Source organism: Callorhinus ursinus, unplaced genomic scaffold (genome assembly GCF_003265705.2).
Source record: "Callorhinus ursinus isolate GAN/ISIS: 27379988/994484 unplaced genomic scaffold, GSC_fseal_2.0 scaffold71, whole genome shotgun sequence".
NCBI lineage: Eukaryota > Metazoa > Chordata > Mammalia > Carnivora > Otariidae > Callorhinus > Callorhinus ursinus.
The window spans coordinates 2,933,490-2,949,853 of NW_027397133.1; the positions used below are offsets into that span (position 1 = coordinate 2,933,490).

A 16,364-nucleotide genomic window follows, 5' to 3' on the forward strand; every position below is an offset into this window, starting at 1 on the left:
CACACACACACACACACACACACACACACACACACACACACAGCTGGTGGTGAGGCCGGGAGAAACCAGACCCCGACCCTGAGCACCCGGGCCCCAACACAGACAGCAGGGAAATGCGCTAACGTGGGCCGGACGCGCTTGCTCTGTCTCACGGACTCTGGCGACAACCCAAGGGACGGGTGCTATCATTATCCCCACTCTACAGATGGGGGAACTGAGGCCCGGCGGAGTGATGGTCCTCCACCCAAAGCACATACAGAGTGGGGAAGAGGCAGAGCTGGGAGCCAGATGCCAGGGCTTGAAACGCATCCGCCTCATGCTATCCTGTCTCCTGCCACCTGGGGTCAGCACGTCCTTACTCTGCCTCAGGCCCAACAGCAACCTCGGGAAGGTGGGGAGCGAGGGAGGTTGGTCCGTTGGGTGGTACCATCCAGTTCTCTCCTGGGCTGTTTTCTACCACATCGCGTGGCAGTGAGTTATGTCTCTTCATTGTGTGATTGTCTCCCTCTCCCCAGACATGTTCATCTCTACCCTGAGCTGAAGACCAGCACCCCCACCACACCATGGGGGCCGGAACCCTGTCTTGTTTTCAGAATCCAGCACAGGACTGGGCACTGAGTGAGTATTTCATAAACACAGTAGAAGGAGAGCAGAAGAGAGAGAATGCAGGCAAGCATCCAACATTTACCCATTGTCCACCCAGACCCCACCCACCCAAACATCCATCTATCCACCCAAACACCCATCCAGCCAGCCAGCCATGCACCCACCCCAGACCCCATCCAGCTAGCCAAACACCCATCAGTTCATCCATCCAAATACCCATGTATCCACCCAAACACCCATCCACCCAAATATCCATGTATCCACCCAAACATCCATCCACCCAAACATCCATGTATCCACCCAAACATCCATCCACCCAAACATCCATGTATCCACCCAAACATCCATCCAGATCTCCATTCATTCACCCAAACACCCTTCCATCCAGCCATGCACCCACCCCAGACCCCCTCTATTCATCCATCTAGCCAAGCACCCATCGATCCTTCTAGCCAAATACCCGTTTATCCAACCAAACACCCATCCATCCACCCAAACGCCCATGCAGACCCACATTCGTCCATGCACCTACCCGAACTCCCATCCACCCATTCACCCAACACCCACCCACCTGACCACAGTCGCAAGGGATCCTCACCTGTTACCCTCTCATCACTACTATTACCACCCCACTCTCTAGAAGGGAAACTGAAGGTATTTGAGGGAAATTATATAGCCTCAAACCACACAGCTAACAAGAGGCAGGGCCCGCGCAACCCCACTTCTGAAAGGTGGTCCCCATACCCTGCTTCCAAGCTTCCAGGAAGGCGGGGGGGGGGGGCGCAGTGCTGCAGTGCAACTCACCAGGCTTCTTTGCTGGGCTGAAGCGCGGGGGGTTTCTTCAGACTGCTCATCTTGCTTTCATACTGCGGGGCAGAGAGGTGAGTCAGAGGCCGTGCCGCCGAGGGCAGCCTGACCCCCTTTCGACCCCGCCTGTGACAAAGAGGAGAGCCGGCCCACGTCTCCCCACCGGGCCCCCCCTCCCTCCCGGGGTGGGCTCCTGGCCCCAGCTGCCGGATGTGCTGCCCAGCACATGAACCTGCCGGGAAGACCTGGGCTGGGCCTTGCCTGGCTCCCCACCTGCCCCTTCTCCCATGGCGTGGGTATCGGCCTCCACCTGACTCTTGGTCTGGACACCAGGCAGGCTCCTGCAGGCTCCCTCCCTGCCCATCTGATGGCCTTGGCCTCTGCTCATGGTGCCGGGTTTGGCCCACCTGGCTGCCAGGGTTCTCTCTTTCTGCCCCTGACTCCGCCCATGATGCCTCAAACCTCTCCACCCTGACTTCCCTCTCGGCCGCTAGCCTCGGAGGCCCGGCATCCTGGTCCCTCCACCTGCTGTGTTCTTATCTTCCTGCCTCCCCTCCATTTCCCCACAGACGGCCTCTGCCTCAGTCTCCCCCATTCCCCTCAGTCTCCGCCCTGTCCCCTCCATTCTGGGCCCCCCATCGTGAGACACCCTGGCCCTCCCCCCCCCCCCCCCGCTCCGTCTAGGGTCTCACCGCCTCCTTTCGCTTGCCTCCCTCATCCAACCGTCTCCCCACGTCCCCCCTCCTCCAGCCTCGAACTCTCCCTGCTCCCACCCCCAGTGATGGCCTCAGGGACGCACGCGAGCCACCGCTCCTATCATCACCCTGCGTCTTGGTGTCTGTGGTGCTCCATCTGTCTCGTTCTCTGGCCATGCGCCCATCTGGGCTGTCCTGGTGTTGGACCCACCGCCCAGACTGCTCTGTGACGGCCTGTTGGCCTCCTCCGCCCCGCCGGCCCCTCTGCCGGCTCCCTGGTGACCTCGCTCTGGCCCTAGTGCCCCCCAAACGGGGGGCCTCTTACCTGCAGCCCGGAGGACTTCCCTGGCCCAGCCGCAGTGGCCTTGGCCACACTCAGGGTCGGGAGGGTGCTGGCAAAAGCTTTGCTCTCGGCAGGAAGCAGAGGAGGGAGGCCTGAGGGTGGGGGTGGGGGCAGACAGGGCTCAGGGGTCACTGGCACAAAGGCCCCTCCACAACGTGACCCCCAAGCCTGCACCCCGTTCTCCTCCGGTCCTTTGGCCTTGGCAGCCCCGCTAGCCCTGAATCAGGTGCCCCCGCAGATCTGGGGAGACAGCCCTATCTCCTCCACCTTCCCTGTCCTGTGAGGTCTAGGGGACCCCTTGGGCTCACGCCCCCACAGCTCTGCCCCAGCCCGTCCCCCTCCCCCTGCCCACCCACCTTCAGGCCCCCCACTTCTCCTGCGTGGGCTACCTCTCCCCTACCTGCGGTGGCCATGGGTGCCGGGGCAGGGGGATGGCTGGGGGCGGTGGGGGTCCCGGATGGGGCCTGCCCGCTGACCAGCACAGAGGCAGTGGGGCTGGCGAGGGGCCCCAGGCTGGCGGAGGTCTGCGGGGCGGCGGGCGCCCCCCCGGCCTTGTTCTGGAGAATGATTCCGGACGGCACCTGAGGAGGGGGACAGGTGGTTGAGGGGTAGGGGGCACACACTAGGAGTGGCGGCGGCCAGGCACCAGGGCTGGGGATGAAGAGAAAGCTGGAGCGTGGGAGGGACTCCCCATCGGACTGGAGGGGGAGGGCAGGGCTTGCAGAGTGGGCGGTGGGGCTGGTCCCTGCCTCCGATTACCTGGTGAAATCTCTCGAGAAGAGCCTTCGGCTGGGGCAGCGCCGGGAAGGGGGTGGTCACCATCTGGAAGGTCCGAGGAGGCGGTGGGGGGGGCGCTGCGGGCTCAGGGACCAGGTGGAGGGTTGGAGGGGGCGTGGGGGACTTGTGGGGCCCCTGGCTGGGCGGGAACTGGAGCTGGAAGTCGGGGGGCGTAGGGGCTGGCAGCCTGGTGGCTGTATCCGTGGAGGCCACGACAGAGGATGTGGAGGCGGGAGGGAGGTGGGGGGCTGGGGGCAGTGGCCCCTCTGGGGGCTGGGAGGGGGGGCGCAGGGGGGGCTGGGGTGGGCCTGGGGCAGTGGGGGCCGGGGCGCTGGCAGGTGGGGGGACTCCCAGCTGGTTCTGGATGACAAAGATGCCAGGCAGAGCAGGGGGTGCCTGGGGCGGGGGGCAAGGGTGCAGGGTGGGCTCTGAGGGTGGGCGGGACAAGCTCTGGGGCTGAGAGGGAGGGCGGGAGTGGGGGCGGGAGGGGGGGCGGGAGGGGGGCCTGGCGGGATGTGGCGAGGGCAGGTGGGGGCTGTCTCCCAGAGGGGCCTGGTGAGGTAGTGACGGGGACGAGGAGGGGCCTGGGCCCTTCAGCGGAGCCGCTGCCGGGATCTGGGCAGGGGAGGGAGGTAGAGGGGAGGGGGCGGGGGTCAGAACCAACCTTGGCTCCCATTGCCCCAAGACACTGGGGACCCCAGCCTCACCCACCAGAAACCCTCCTTCTTAGCCACCCCTGTCTTGACAGAAAGGACTCCGCCGTGCCTGTCCTTCCCACATCGCGTTTCTGAACTCCCCACTTCACCTGTCCACCTGTGCCCCCAACCCCACCCCTGCACCTGTCCCCACCTCAACCCGCCACCTCTTCCCACCCCACCCCTGTACCTCTCCCTTCCTCATCCCTCCACCAGTCCTCCAGCTCACCCTGCACCTGCCCCCGCCTCATCTACAGACCTTTCCCTCTGCTCTCACCCCCTCCCCATTCCCCCCCGCCCCCCCCCCCCCCCCCCGAAGGGGGGCCCGCCCGGGGGGGGGGGGGGCAGCACGGGGGGCTGGGGGCGGGGGAGGGGGGGGGCGGGGGGGGGGCGCAGAGAGCAGGGGCTAAGGATGACACCTGAGGGGTGGGGCCGGGTCCCTCTAAGTGTCCGTGACCTCTGCCTCCGTGTGCCTATGTGGCCGCGGCTGCAGGCCTCCCTGGGTCCCGTGTGAGCGTGCGGGTATGGGCACGTATGTTTGTGTGTTATCAGACTCGCACATGACATCCGGGCACTAGTCTGTGATAACCGCGACCTTGCCGAAAACACACCTGGGACACAGCGCCGAAAACACACCTGGGACACAGCACCTCCGCACTGTCCTCCCCCAGAGTCCTAACCTCGGCAGCCATTGTCTCCCCAGCGGGTACCAGCTGAGTCCCCGACACTGGGCTGGCACCCCTTCGCTGTCACCGAATCCACACCCCGGTGACAGAGGAGAAACTGAGGCCAGGGAGCCAAAACGGCTGGTCCTGAGTCTCCCTGCCTCCCCCCCGCCCCCCAAGTGACCTCCAGGTTGTCCGAGGATGACTCAGGCTCAGAGGGCTCAGGGGGGTGGCCCAAGGCCACCAAAGCTGCCACGCTCCAAAGCTGGGGCTCTTCACTGTGAGCCCCCAAAGTGGGCCGACTCGTGATTTCGAAGTTACGACTTGATTGAAGCTTCCAACACCTTGGACCCTTCTCCAACACCCCGTCCGAGGCTGACCCTGAATAACTTCTGGCAATTCAAAACAAAGCCCCCCACACCAATCCATCCATACACAACCCCAAAGGCTAGCCACCTCTAAGAAGAGATCGGCGAGGCCCTTGGCTCTCGGAAGCGGCTGCTGAGGTTGTCACCCGGACAGCACTGTGGTCTGCAGACTTCGAAAGGGTCGCACGCCCTTTGACCTGGCAATCCGCCCTTGAGGAATCAGTGAGGAACCATTCAGGCACTGGCTCACAGGGCTCCCCCATTGTGGGAGCATTTAGAATAGAGAACAGAGGAAAACAACAGGTTTTGGTAAGGGCAGGGAAGACAGCTGGCTACCTCATGAAGCCCTGGGAAGTGTGTGCTCGGGGCTTGGTGCTGAGAAAGAAAGGCCCCCGAAAGCTAAGGGTAATCAGGAGAGTAACGCATGACATGATGGCAGGACGACCAGCAACACTAGGTTATGCACAGTGGGTAACAGTACTGTCTCAGTGCTAAATCGGCTGAATTTGATACCTCCGCCGTGGTCAAGCAGGAGAATGTTCTTGTTCTCAAAGGCTGAGATGTTAAGGAGTAAAGAAGCAGAACGTCTGCAATTTACTCTCCAAGGATTCTGAATAAAAATGTATACATATCGAGAGAACGGAGAATAAAGCGAATGTAGCCAGATGTTTACGGTGGGAAAATCTGGGCAGTAGCCAGCTTCCAAGGCGCCCTCCCCCCGTCCCCCGATCCCCCCCAACTCCTTACTATTCGGTCTCCTCCCACATGGTGCCCAGGGTTGGTCTCCGGGACCAACAGATTTGGCAGAAGTGATCTGACGCTACTTCCAAGATTCAGTTACAGAAAGGGCTGCGCCTTCCATCCCAGGACTCTCCTTTCTGGTGGATCATTTCCTTTGGGGGAAGCCACCTTTGGAGATTGTTATAAGCTGCCCTTGGAGAAGCCTGTGTAGGGAGGGGCTGAGGCATATTCTCCAGTCCAGTTGAGTCTTCTGATGACCGCAGCCCTGGCTGACTATAACCTCATGAGAGATTATGAGGCAGCACCTTCCAGCTACAGTGCTTCCGGACTCTTGATCCTTATAAGCTACGTGTGAGAAGTGAATGCTTGTTGTTTAAAGCTGCTAAGTTTGGGGGGGGGGTCATTTGTTACATGGCAACAGATACTAATATATGCGGGTAAAGAGTAAAGAATTCCCATGAGTTCTCTGTACTATTCCTATAACATTGCTATCTAAATTCTTTTTAAGCGTTTAAAAAATAAAAACTGAAAAAGTTAATCTCGTACTCATTAAAAATACAGACAAACACGCCTCCCCTCTCCCCTAACCACGTCAAAAAAACCAAATGATACACTGGGGGAAATAGCTGCAATTCTCAGTGCAGACAAAGCTCATTTCCATCATATATAAACAGCCTCCAGAAATCACTAAGAATAACAACCGGTGAGAAAAAGGCGCCAAGTATATGATCAGACAGTGCACAGAGAAGGAAACACAAAGGCTTATATAGTTCAAGAGAGGCTCCACCTCATTTGTACTAAGAGTAATGCCCATCGAAAGCTCCCTATGGAACCTTTTTCACTCATTGCATTAGGAACAAGCCATGTCTCATAAAGACACTCTCTTCTATCGCCTCTGAGGGTTACTGGCACAATCTGCTAAAACCAGGACAATGCAATCCAGCAGCAGCTGTGCAAATTTAAGTACACATTTGCTTTGACCAAGCAAACAGGCTTCCGGGAAATGACCTGACAGATGCACGTGCACATGTGGGAAATGACAGGTCGACAAGTTGTTTACCACAGCTGTGTGGGGAGGGACAAAACTGGACTTGGCTAGTGTGCATCTACCCAGCATTTACAGAGGAGAGGAATGACAGTCCATCCCTATGGAGGAATACTTCACAACTCTAACAAGGGATCAAGGAAACTCTCCACATGCTGCCAAAGCAAGCATATAATGTGCTACCTTCTGGGCAGACAGAAACGGGAGAGAAACGTAAATCCACATTTACACTAGGCTGTACGTGCGCAAAGAACTGGAAGGATATACGACAGCTAAGTAACTGTGGTTATCTGGAAGGGCAGGTGGGCTGGGAATGTAGGCATGGGTTTGGGACACTGCCCCCCCCCCCCGCCTTTTTAAATTTTATTATTTTTTAAAGATTTTATTTATTTATTTGATGGAGAGATAGAGACAGAGAGCACAAGCAGGTGGAGTAGCACGGAGAGGGAGAGGGGGTAGCAGGCTCCCGGCTGAGCAGGGAGCCCGACTCAGGGATCGATGATCCCGGGACCCTGAGCTCATAACCCAAGCCAAAGGCAGATGCTTAACCAATCCCCTTACTTTAAAAAAAAAAATGCTTTTTGGAGCGCCTGGGTGGCTAGTCCATGAAGTGTCCAACTCTCAATTTTGGCTCAGGTCATGATTTTAGGGTCGTGAGATCAAGTCCCGTGCTGGGCTCCATGCTGAGCATGGAGCCTGCTTAAGATTCTCTTTCTCTCTCCCCTTGCTCCTCCTCCTGCTCATGCTCTCTCTCTCTCTCAAAAAAAAAAAAAAAAGCTTTTTGATGATTGAGTCATGTGAACATTAATACCTAATTGTAAAAATTAAAAATGCTTTAAACGGGTGGGAAAAAAATTAGGCTAAAAGAAAACCTCAGGGACACCTGGGTGGCTCAGTTGGTTAAGTGTCTGCCTTCGGCTCAGGTCATGATCCCAGGGTCCTGGGACTGAGTCCCCATGTTGGGCTCCCTGCTCGGAGGGAAGCCTGCTTCTCCCTCTGCTCCTCCCCCTGTTCATGCTCTCTCTCGCTCTCTCTCTCAAATAAATAAAATCTTAAGATATAGCTGGGAAGATGTGCTCAAATTCATATGAGAATGAGAGCAAGCACAGAGGGGTGAGACCCTGCAGCCTGGCCGGGAGCACAGCGATTACTGATCTGGGGCTGATGAAGCCGCCGGAAGAAGCCTTCACAGGCAAAAACCGCATCCGAGGCGCAACTGCGTTAGCGCTTTCCATAAAATGGGAAGCGCATCCGCCCTCTGATCCAGCAGTTCTATTTCTAGAAATTTACCCACACATACGTGCAAAGCCTGGGCCCCAGAATATTCAGAGGAGTGTTATTTGTTGACATACACGGGAAACCACTTTAAGTGCTCTCTCTCAAATAGGGAACCAAGTAAATAACTCACGGTGTGTCTCTATAATGAAAAACAGACAGCAGCGAATTGCAGCCCATAGGCCAACTCTGGCCGGCCTGGCCCACTTGGCCGATCATTTTATATGGCCCACAGGCTGAAAACGGGTTTTATAAATTTTTAAAAACTATTTTATTTATTTATTTGACAGAGAGAGACACAGAGAGAGAGGGAACACAAGCAGGGGGAGAGGGAGAAGCAGGCTTCCCGCGGAGCAGGGAGCCTGATGCGGGGCTCGATCCCAGGACCCTGGGATCATGACCTGAGCCGAAGGCAGACGCTTAACGACTGAGCCACCCTGGTGCCCCGGGTTTTACAATTTTAAATGGTGGAAGAGAGGGGCGCCTGGGAGGCTCAGTCGGTTAAGCATCCGACCCTTGATTTCAGCTCGGGTCATGATCTCAGGGTTGTGAGATGGAGCCCTGGGTTGCGCTCCACGCTCGGCAGGGAGTCTGCTTGAAATTCTCTCCCTCTGCCCCTCCCCACCATGTGCACACTCTCTCTCTAAAATAAGTAAGTAAATCTTTTCAAAAAATGATGGAAAAGAAACCAAAGATATTGTGATTAGCGACAATGATATGAAATTCAAATTTCAGTGTCCATAAATAAAGTTTTATTGGAACACGTGCACGCTCACTCATTTACGTATATGGTCTAGGGCAGCTTCTGCGCAAAGCCTAAAATGTTTCCCATTGGCCCTTTATAGAGTGTTGGCCTGACTTCCTTTCAACACGTCTGACCTCGTTCAAGCACCTTAACGTGTAATAGCTTATTTATTCCTCACAACAACCCTGTGACCTAGATGCTGTTATCCTCACCCTCATTTTACAGGGAAGGGAACTGAGGCACACAGAGGCAAGTGACTTGGCTAAGATCACTGAGCCTATAAGTGCAGAGCTGGGATTCCGGAGTCCCCATGCCTAACGACTACCTCAGATGGTGGGTTTCAAATCACACCTAGTGCCTGTTAGTAATGGTTCCAGTCACTTTAGTGGGTCGTGACTAGCATTTAAAAAGAACAGAGGAGGGGCGTCTGGGTGGCTTAGCTCCATCGGTTAGGCATCTGCCTTCAGCTCAAGTCATGATCCTCGAGTCCCGAGATCGAATCCCCCATGGGGCTCCCTGCTCAGCAGGGAGTCTGCTTCTCCCTCTGCCCCTCACCTGCTCGTGCACTCTCTCTCAAATAAATCTTAAAAAAGACAAAAGAAAAAGAACAGAGGAAACTAAATAAAAAATAGTGTATTATCCTGTGAAAGCTGTTTCAGTGATATGCATATACATACACACACACATGTGCGTCTCAGGGGGTGATGTACAATGGGATTCTCATGCAAGTCAGCGGTCCAAGAGATCTGGCTGAACGAGCAAAGCAAGGTACACAAGAACGGGACGGTGTGCTTCTGTGTGTAAGAAGGGAGAGTGTGCACCCGCATGTGCACACGCAGGCTGTCACGTCTAGCTGGCTCCAAGCTCAGACAACAAGGGAGGCCTGTCATGCGCACAGTACAGTGGTTCCCCACCCAGGTGATTCCGTCCCCCAGGCGACATCTGGCCATCTCCGGCGATCGCCATGGTTGTCCCATCTGGAGAAGGGGTGTTGCTGGCAACAAATGGTTGGAGGCTTAGGGATGCTGCTCAGCGTGCCACCGTGCTCAGGACAGTACCCCACTATGGAAAATGACTCGATCCCAAGTGTCCCTAGTGCCTGTGCCATGAGGACACAGTGGGGCTCCACAGAGAAATCGACAGTGGTGGGAGTCTATGGGGAAAGGGCCAGAAATTCCACAGAAAGGAAGGCTCGCTTTCACTGTATGCCCTTTTTTCTTTTTAAACCAAATTTTTAAAACCACGGCTGGGTAATGCTCTTGAATCACGACAAAGTGTGTGTGTGTGTGTGTGTGTGTGTGTGTGTGTGTGTGTGTGTGTGTTAAGCCTACCATAAGCAACACACAGCAGGCCTTGAGCTTCCTGAAAAGACAGTCAGGGTCCCATGAAGGGACAATTTCGAGAGCCGGGATATTGATGACAAAATCCATCCCTGGAGTATGAGCCCCGAGAGGGCACGGCCGTGGCTGCCTCACCTGTACCTCCCTGCAAAGGGCTGGGCATGAAGCAGGTGCCTGGGGAACACGGGCTGAAGCAATGACCCACCTCCAGTCTGGGAGTGGCATGCGTGCACACATGCGCATGCACGCGCGCACGCACACACATTGGCACACTGCTGGTATTTCTGTGTGTCTGTATTCTTCAGTCAATCCAGTCACCCACTTGTCCACCTGTCCATCCATCGTCCACCTGTCCATCCACCCACCCCCACCTCTCCATCCACTTGCTCACCCAACAAATACTCATTAAGAACTCCCGTCATGCACTGTCGTGGGCGCAGAGGCTGCAGGTGGCCAACGATGTGTCTAGCCCCGCGCTGGCCTGCAACTGGGAATCAGCTCACGTGCATAGCTGACCTTTCTTCTCAAAGGCCATCCACAGTTTTGTTACTACCCGTACCGCTAATGACAGGTACCTGCTCACTGAATGCCCACTCTGTGCAGAGCCACCGTTTCCCCATAAACCATGTCTCAGAACGTTTGATGGTAAGCAGGGCTGGGATTCACGCTCAGGTCTGGCTTTCTCGAGACCTCAGGTGTTCCGGCTGCTAACCATTCAGGTTCGAATCCTGGCCCTGCCAGCGAGGTAACCTTGGGCAAGCTACTTAATCTCTGTGCCTCTGTTTCCTCATCTGTAAAACGGGGAGAGTATCTACCACCTACCTGATGGGAGGTTTCAATGAGACAACGCTTGTGAAGGGTTCTGAACAGCACTTAGAAATAACAGAAGTGTTACCATTCATGAAGTTTTTACCGTAATGCCCTCTTCCTCATGCCTCTAAATCCCTGAAGCAAGCTCCAGATTATGCCCTGAATCCTCCAATGCCCCTCATCATCGCTGTGACCACCCTGGTCTTTGAAACCCTGTCATCTTGTCCCATGAGGATCTCGGGACTTCATTCTTGTTGCCCACCAAACCATTTTCCGATGGAAGTCAGAGGGATCACTGAAAATCATATAATCAGCCCATGCCACGGCCCAGCTGAAAGCTCTCCAGTGGTTTGGCCAGGTCCAAACTCACTGGCCCACGAGGCACTGCCAACCTCTCCGACCCGACCTCCCTCCACTCCCCTTGGCCTATCTTCCATTCCTTCATATCCCAAGCTTGTCCTTGCCTCAGGGCCTTTGCACATGCTGTTGCCACCCCCCCCCCAACTTGTCTTCCTTCAGGCCTTGGCTTAAATACATCCCCCTCCCTGAGGTGGTTCCTGCCTACTCTCCCTAGAGTGGGTTCCTCCCCTGTTTCCTCATGGGGACCGTGATCCCTTCAATGCTTTCATCTTTCGGGCTGTTTCCCTGCAGCTGACCCACATCTCCTTCGAGAACATTCTCTCCCTTTGACTGCACTGTGGTGTACTCAGCACATGGTGAGCACAGGGCGGGCTCCCATGCGTGTGCTTGGTTTCATCAATAAATGATTTCCTCCACTGATTTACCCAATTCTACAAACCCCCTGGTACAGCTGACCATGGGAGGCTCGGGGAGGAGAGGCCGCTTGCTGGAGGGACCCAGGCCAGCAGCATCCGACCCACTCTAGAGATGCTGCTTCCAACTGGAGTTGTTCAAAGGCCAGGCGGCTCCTGGCCTCTTGTCTCTCCCCCACCTCTGCTTCTTTCTCCTCCTGGGGGAGAGATGGCTTGAGGCCATCTCAGTCCCGAGTCCCTCTAAGACTGTGATTCTGGACCTGATCCTGTTATACCCCACAACAATAATAATGATAATAAATATTTCTTGAGGGCTTACTCTGTGCTAAGCATATGTTAACTCACTTACTCCTAATAGGCCTTTAAGAAACTATTATTCCCATTTTCCAGATGAGGTAATCAAGGTTCAGCAGTTACGGGGAATTGCTCAGGGCAGCACAAGGCCAGGCACATACTAAGTGCTGTTCTTCCCCAAATAATCTGTTTAAGGAAAGAAGAAACTGGTCGCTTAAGGTCACATGGCAAGTAGCAGAACCTGAGAGTGAAATCATGGCTGTTTAAGGCCAAAGCCCACGCTGCTTTCTGTCACCCTGACCTTGCTGAATGTCATTCCCTCCTCCACCTCTTACCAACCTCCTCTACCCATCCACCAGTCCTTTCTGAGTGAGTACAACATCCCCCCTCCACAACAAAAGGGGGCCCTCTCTAAACTCTCACGTGCTTACGACTCATAGGAGACAAAGGCTAATTTTCCTAATATGTAAAGAGTTTCTACAAATCAACAAGAAAAGGACCAGTAATTTTAAGGACCCCAATTTTAAATTTGGCAAGGGGTATGGGCCAACAGTTCCAGAGAAAACACAAACAGCTCTCAATCTATGAAAACCTGCCCCACCTCATTCACAGTAAAAGAGATGCAAATTAAAACAAAATAAGGAGCCACTTTTCATCTGACCAGATTGGCTAAGTTCAATACGCTGCTGAGGTTGCAGAAGAACAAGCAGAAGCAACAGACTGATGATCAAGGGCAAACCAACTGATACTCCACAGAGGGCAATCTGGCAGCATCTGTCAACACCCCAAGTGCAAATGGCCTCTGACGGATCCAGCGCTTTCTTCTTTGAGAACCGACCCTACATAATGACATATGTACAGTCATCCTTTGCGGCTTCGCTCATCGCAGCAAAAAATCAGAAGTGACCTGACTGCCTGACAACAAGGACCGGGGAGATAAAGAACAGCGCATCCACACAGTCAGAGCACCGTGCGGTCCTATGGAAGAACGAAGTACCGTCTCCAAGATGAATCTTTCAATGATCAAAGGTGCGAAACTGCCGAGTGCGCTACCGTGTTTGCAACCACGGGAGGGAAAGAATCCAGGTGCCATTCTCCTTGTCCGTGCGTGGGAAAGGCTGCAAGAAACTGCCCTCGGGAAAGCAGGGGGCTGTGGTTCTGGAGAAGGAGCTTTTCAGCGAGACCTTTGGTAGCTTTGGAGATAGGAACCCTCTGAATGTACTGCTTATTCAGATATGAAAATGAGAACTCCCTGCCTGCTGTGTGCACCTCTGCCTAGAGTGTGGGCTCCCCCAGGGTTGCAGGGGGAGTCCATGACTGTCAGAAGACCCTCGGGAACTCTCTGGGGAGCGAAGGAGCACCCTTCCCAAGCCAGCAAGACAGAGAGACAGGCAGGGCAGCCAGAGCGGGGGAGGAGGGAGCGGGGGGAGGGGTCGCAGGGGCAAGGCTCGGTCTGAGCTGGGACAGAGGCTGCTGGGGTTCATCTACCTGGGGGGCCGGCGCTGGGGAAGCCTGGCTGTCGGGGGCCTGAGGGCCGAGGCCAGCTCCTTTGGCGATGGGGGTGCTCGGGGCTGGGTCTTGGGCGGGAGGCGGGGCGCTGACTATGACCGAGGCGGGCACGGAGAGGTGGGGGCCGTCTGCGGAGAGGGGCTGCTGGCTCCTCTCCTGAAATGGGCAGCCCGCACAGGGTCAGAAGGGCCACCCGCGGTCCCACAGCCTCCCCACCCCGAGACCCCGGCCTCCCCAAGGCTCCGGAGAAGGGGGTGGTGGGAACCGGGCAGAGGGGCACTCGAGAGGCTGGGCGCAGAGGCCAGGACGGCCGGGAGCCCCGGTGTCCAGGCACCAGGCAGGGAGGCCGCAACCCCAGCTCAGTCTGCCCGGGGCCCTGCCAATCTTCCAGCTCCGCCTCGCCCACAGCCTCCCGCCCCGTCTGTCTGTCCATGTCTTGCCCACTCTCTCCGCAATTCTCACGCCCTCCAGCAGGAGGACGGTCAGTCCATCAGCCAGCCTCCTTGTCTGTCAGTCCCTGTCACCAAGGGGGGACGCACGCCCCGGGAGCAGGGGTGCCACCTCTGAGACGCTCTCCCTAGCCCACCAGACCCTCCCCAGTCGCTGCCTCCACTGCACACAGTTTCAGCTCCAGCTCCTGGCCCCTCTCTGCAGCATACCCCCTGCCCCTGCCCTGGTCACCTCCTCCGTCCCCCCCCCCACATCCCCGCCTGCCCAGCCCCAGTTACCTGGGGCAGGAACATCTGCAGGGAATCCTGAGTGAGGATGGCCGTGGTGGCGGCAGAGGGCGGCTGTCCCAGGACGATCTTCTCGGGGCTGGACGCCAGGCCTGGGCTGGGCTGGGGGGTGGTGGCCTGAGGCGGGGCGGCGGTCTGAGCAGTAGGGGCCTGTGGGGGCTGCTGCTGGGCCGGTGGCTGCTGGAGGCCCAAAGGCAGCGGGGTGCTGACCGTCGGTGGCGCCTGGGGGGCTGTCTGAACCGTGAGGACAGGCGTGGCCTCCCCTGTGGCAGCAGGGGTGGCTGGCTGCACCAGCCCATCAGGGGTGTTGAGCATGGCCACAGCGCTGGGGGGCAGAGTGACTCCCTGGAGGACGGTCGTGGCAGAGGGGCCGGTGGGTGCCGGCTGGCTCTGCGTGGGCAGGCTGCCTGCGGCCAGGGACACGGGCATCTGGAAGAGCGCCGGCTGGCCCACTTGGATGGGGGCGGCCGAGAGGATGTGGGCTGCGCTGTGGGCCCCAGAGTGGGGGGCCAGCACGGGGCCCAGGCTCAGTGGACCCGCCAGGTTCTGGTTGGTGAGGATGGGGTTTGCGATGAGCTGTCCGCCTGCGTGGGGGGCCGCGGCCGCCAGGATCTGCCCGCCGACGTTGGTTGGCAGGGCAGAGAGCGTCTGGGGGAGCTGGACGGCGGGTGTGCCTGGCAGCAGGAACTGGTTCTGGCCCGGCAGCATGTGCTGGGCAGGGATGACAATGCTGCTGCCTTGATTCAAGAGGTGGACGCTCATTGGCTTGCTCAGGGCCCCGGGGGGCTGGGGTGGGGCGGCCCCGGTCGTGGTGGCAGGAGGCTGCTTGAAGACATTCGCCTGCAGGGCAGGTGCGGGGAAGCCTGACAGCACCACGTTCTGGCCGGCCTTGCCCGCTGCCATGAAAGTCAGGTTCTGGGGGGCCTTGGTCTGCTGTGGGAGGCCCCCCGCCTCGCCCTGGATGGTGAGTGTGGTGCCTGCTGGGGCGAATGGCTTGGGTGTCAGCTGGTAGAGCTTGGGGGGCAGCACGCCGGCAGGCTTGGGCTGGATGGGCGTGGGCGTGCGATGCAGGATCACGTTGGGCGCCGGGACCAGCGGTGACGTGCCGAGGCCGGGGGCCACCGCCAGCGGTGGCCCTGAGGGCGCCCCACTGGCCGCTGCCGTGGCTGCGCCTGCCCCTCCAAACACCGAGTTCCCGTTGAGTGTGGTGGCCACGGCGGTGGGGAGGTTCTTCTGAATGACCAGGCCAGCCCCCTGGGGCGAGACGCCGGCGGACGCCAAGGTCACTGGCTCTGAGGGGCCGGCTGCCGAGGCCAGATAGCCGCTGACGGGCACCTGCTTGGCAAGGAGCTGGGAGGTGGGCGGGTTGAGTGCCATGACGGGCTGGCCCACCACCTGGATGGGTGCCAGGCCGAGCGTGGCCGCCGTGGCGCCCCCAGGGCTGCCGTTGGGCAGGCCCTGGAGGCCTGGGATGGGCTGCAGGGTCACATTGCCCAGGCCCACAGGCTGCAGGAAGGGCTGGACGCTCAGGGCTTTGTTGACCACGTCCTGGGGCGGCACCAGGGCCTGGTGGGTCAGCACGGTGGGCGGGGCCTGCAGCCCCAGCAGGTCGGTGCCACCTGGGAACAGGGCCTGGGGCCCAGCGGCCACGGCAGCAGCCCCTCCGGCACCCGCCGGGCCTGCTCCGCCATCCGCAGGCTGTAGGGTGGGCAGCTGGAAGGGGCCCAGGTCCAGCTCGGCCTCGGCCTCAAGTGTCTGCTCAGTGATGTTGGCCTCTTGGAGGCTCTGCTGGAGGATGTCGCAGGGCTGGTCAGCGCCCCCGCCACCCCCGCCACCGCCCCCCGCGGCAGGCGAGCCCAGGATCGCATCCTCCAGGAAGTCGAGGTCCACGCTGGGGGCCGGCTGCGTGGGCTCTGGGCTCAAGTGGTTGCCAGAAGCTTCTTGCACATGGAGCTGGAGGCCGGGTAAGGTGGGAAGGGAAGAGTGAAGGTTAGCAAGGGGCTGGCTCAGGGCACGGCTGAAGCAAAGGGACCCTTGGTGCCGGAGCAGTATGGGCAGAGAGAATATTCCATCTGGAAGTGGCTGGACCTAGGTTCAAATCCCAGCTCCGCTTAGCCGTACAACCTGGGGCTTGCTCAG

At 58.0% G+C, this 16,364-nt stretch overlaps 1 protein-coding gene across 5 annotated transcripts in view; it reads right to left on the reverse strand.

Annotated features, from left to right (window-relative positions):
* Window positions 1–16,364, reverse strand: part of BICRA (BRD4 interacting chromatin remodeling complex associated protein) — a 77,861-nt gene that overhangs the window by 3,464 nt on the left and 58,033 nt on the right. For 3 of the 5 annotated variants that reach the window (XM_073886667.1, XM_025850092.2, XM_025850091.2), the window contains 6 exons: window positions 14,217–16,178; window positions 13,468–13,644; window positions 3,211–3,843; window positions 2,852–3,032; window positions 2,434–2,543; window positions 1,411–1,472 (listed from right to left, as the gene is read on the reverse strand). In XM_073886667.1, the coding sequence (XP_073742768.1) occupies window positions 1,411–1,472; window positions 2,434–2,543; window positions 2,852–3,032; window positions 3,211–3,843; window positions 13,468–13,644; window positions 14,217–16,178 (3,125 nt within the window). The remainder of the gene's footprint in view (window positions 1–1,410; window positions 1,473–2,433; window positions 2,544–2,851; window positions 3,033–3,210; window positions 3,844–13,467; window positions 13,645–14,216; window positions 16,179–16,364) is intronic. The other 2 variants (XM_073886668.1, XM_025850094.2) reach the window with 2 other exon arrangements.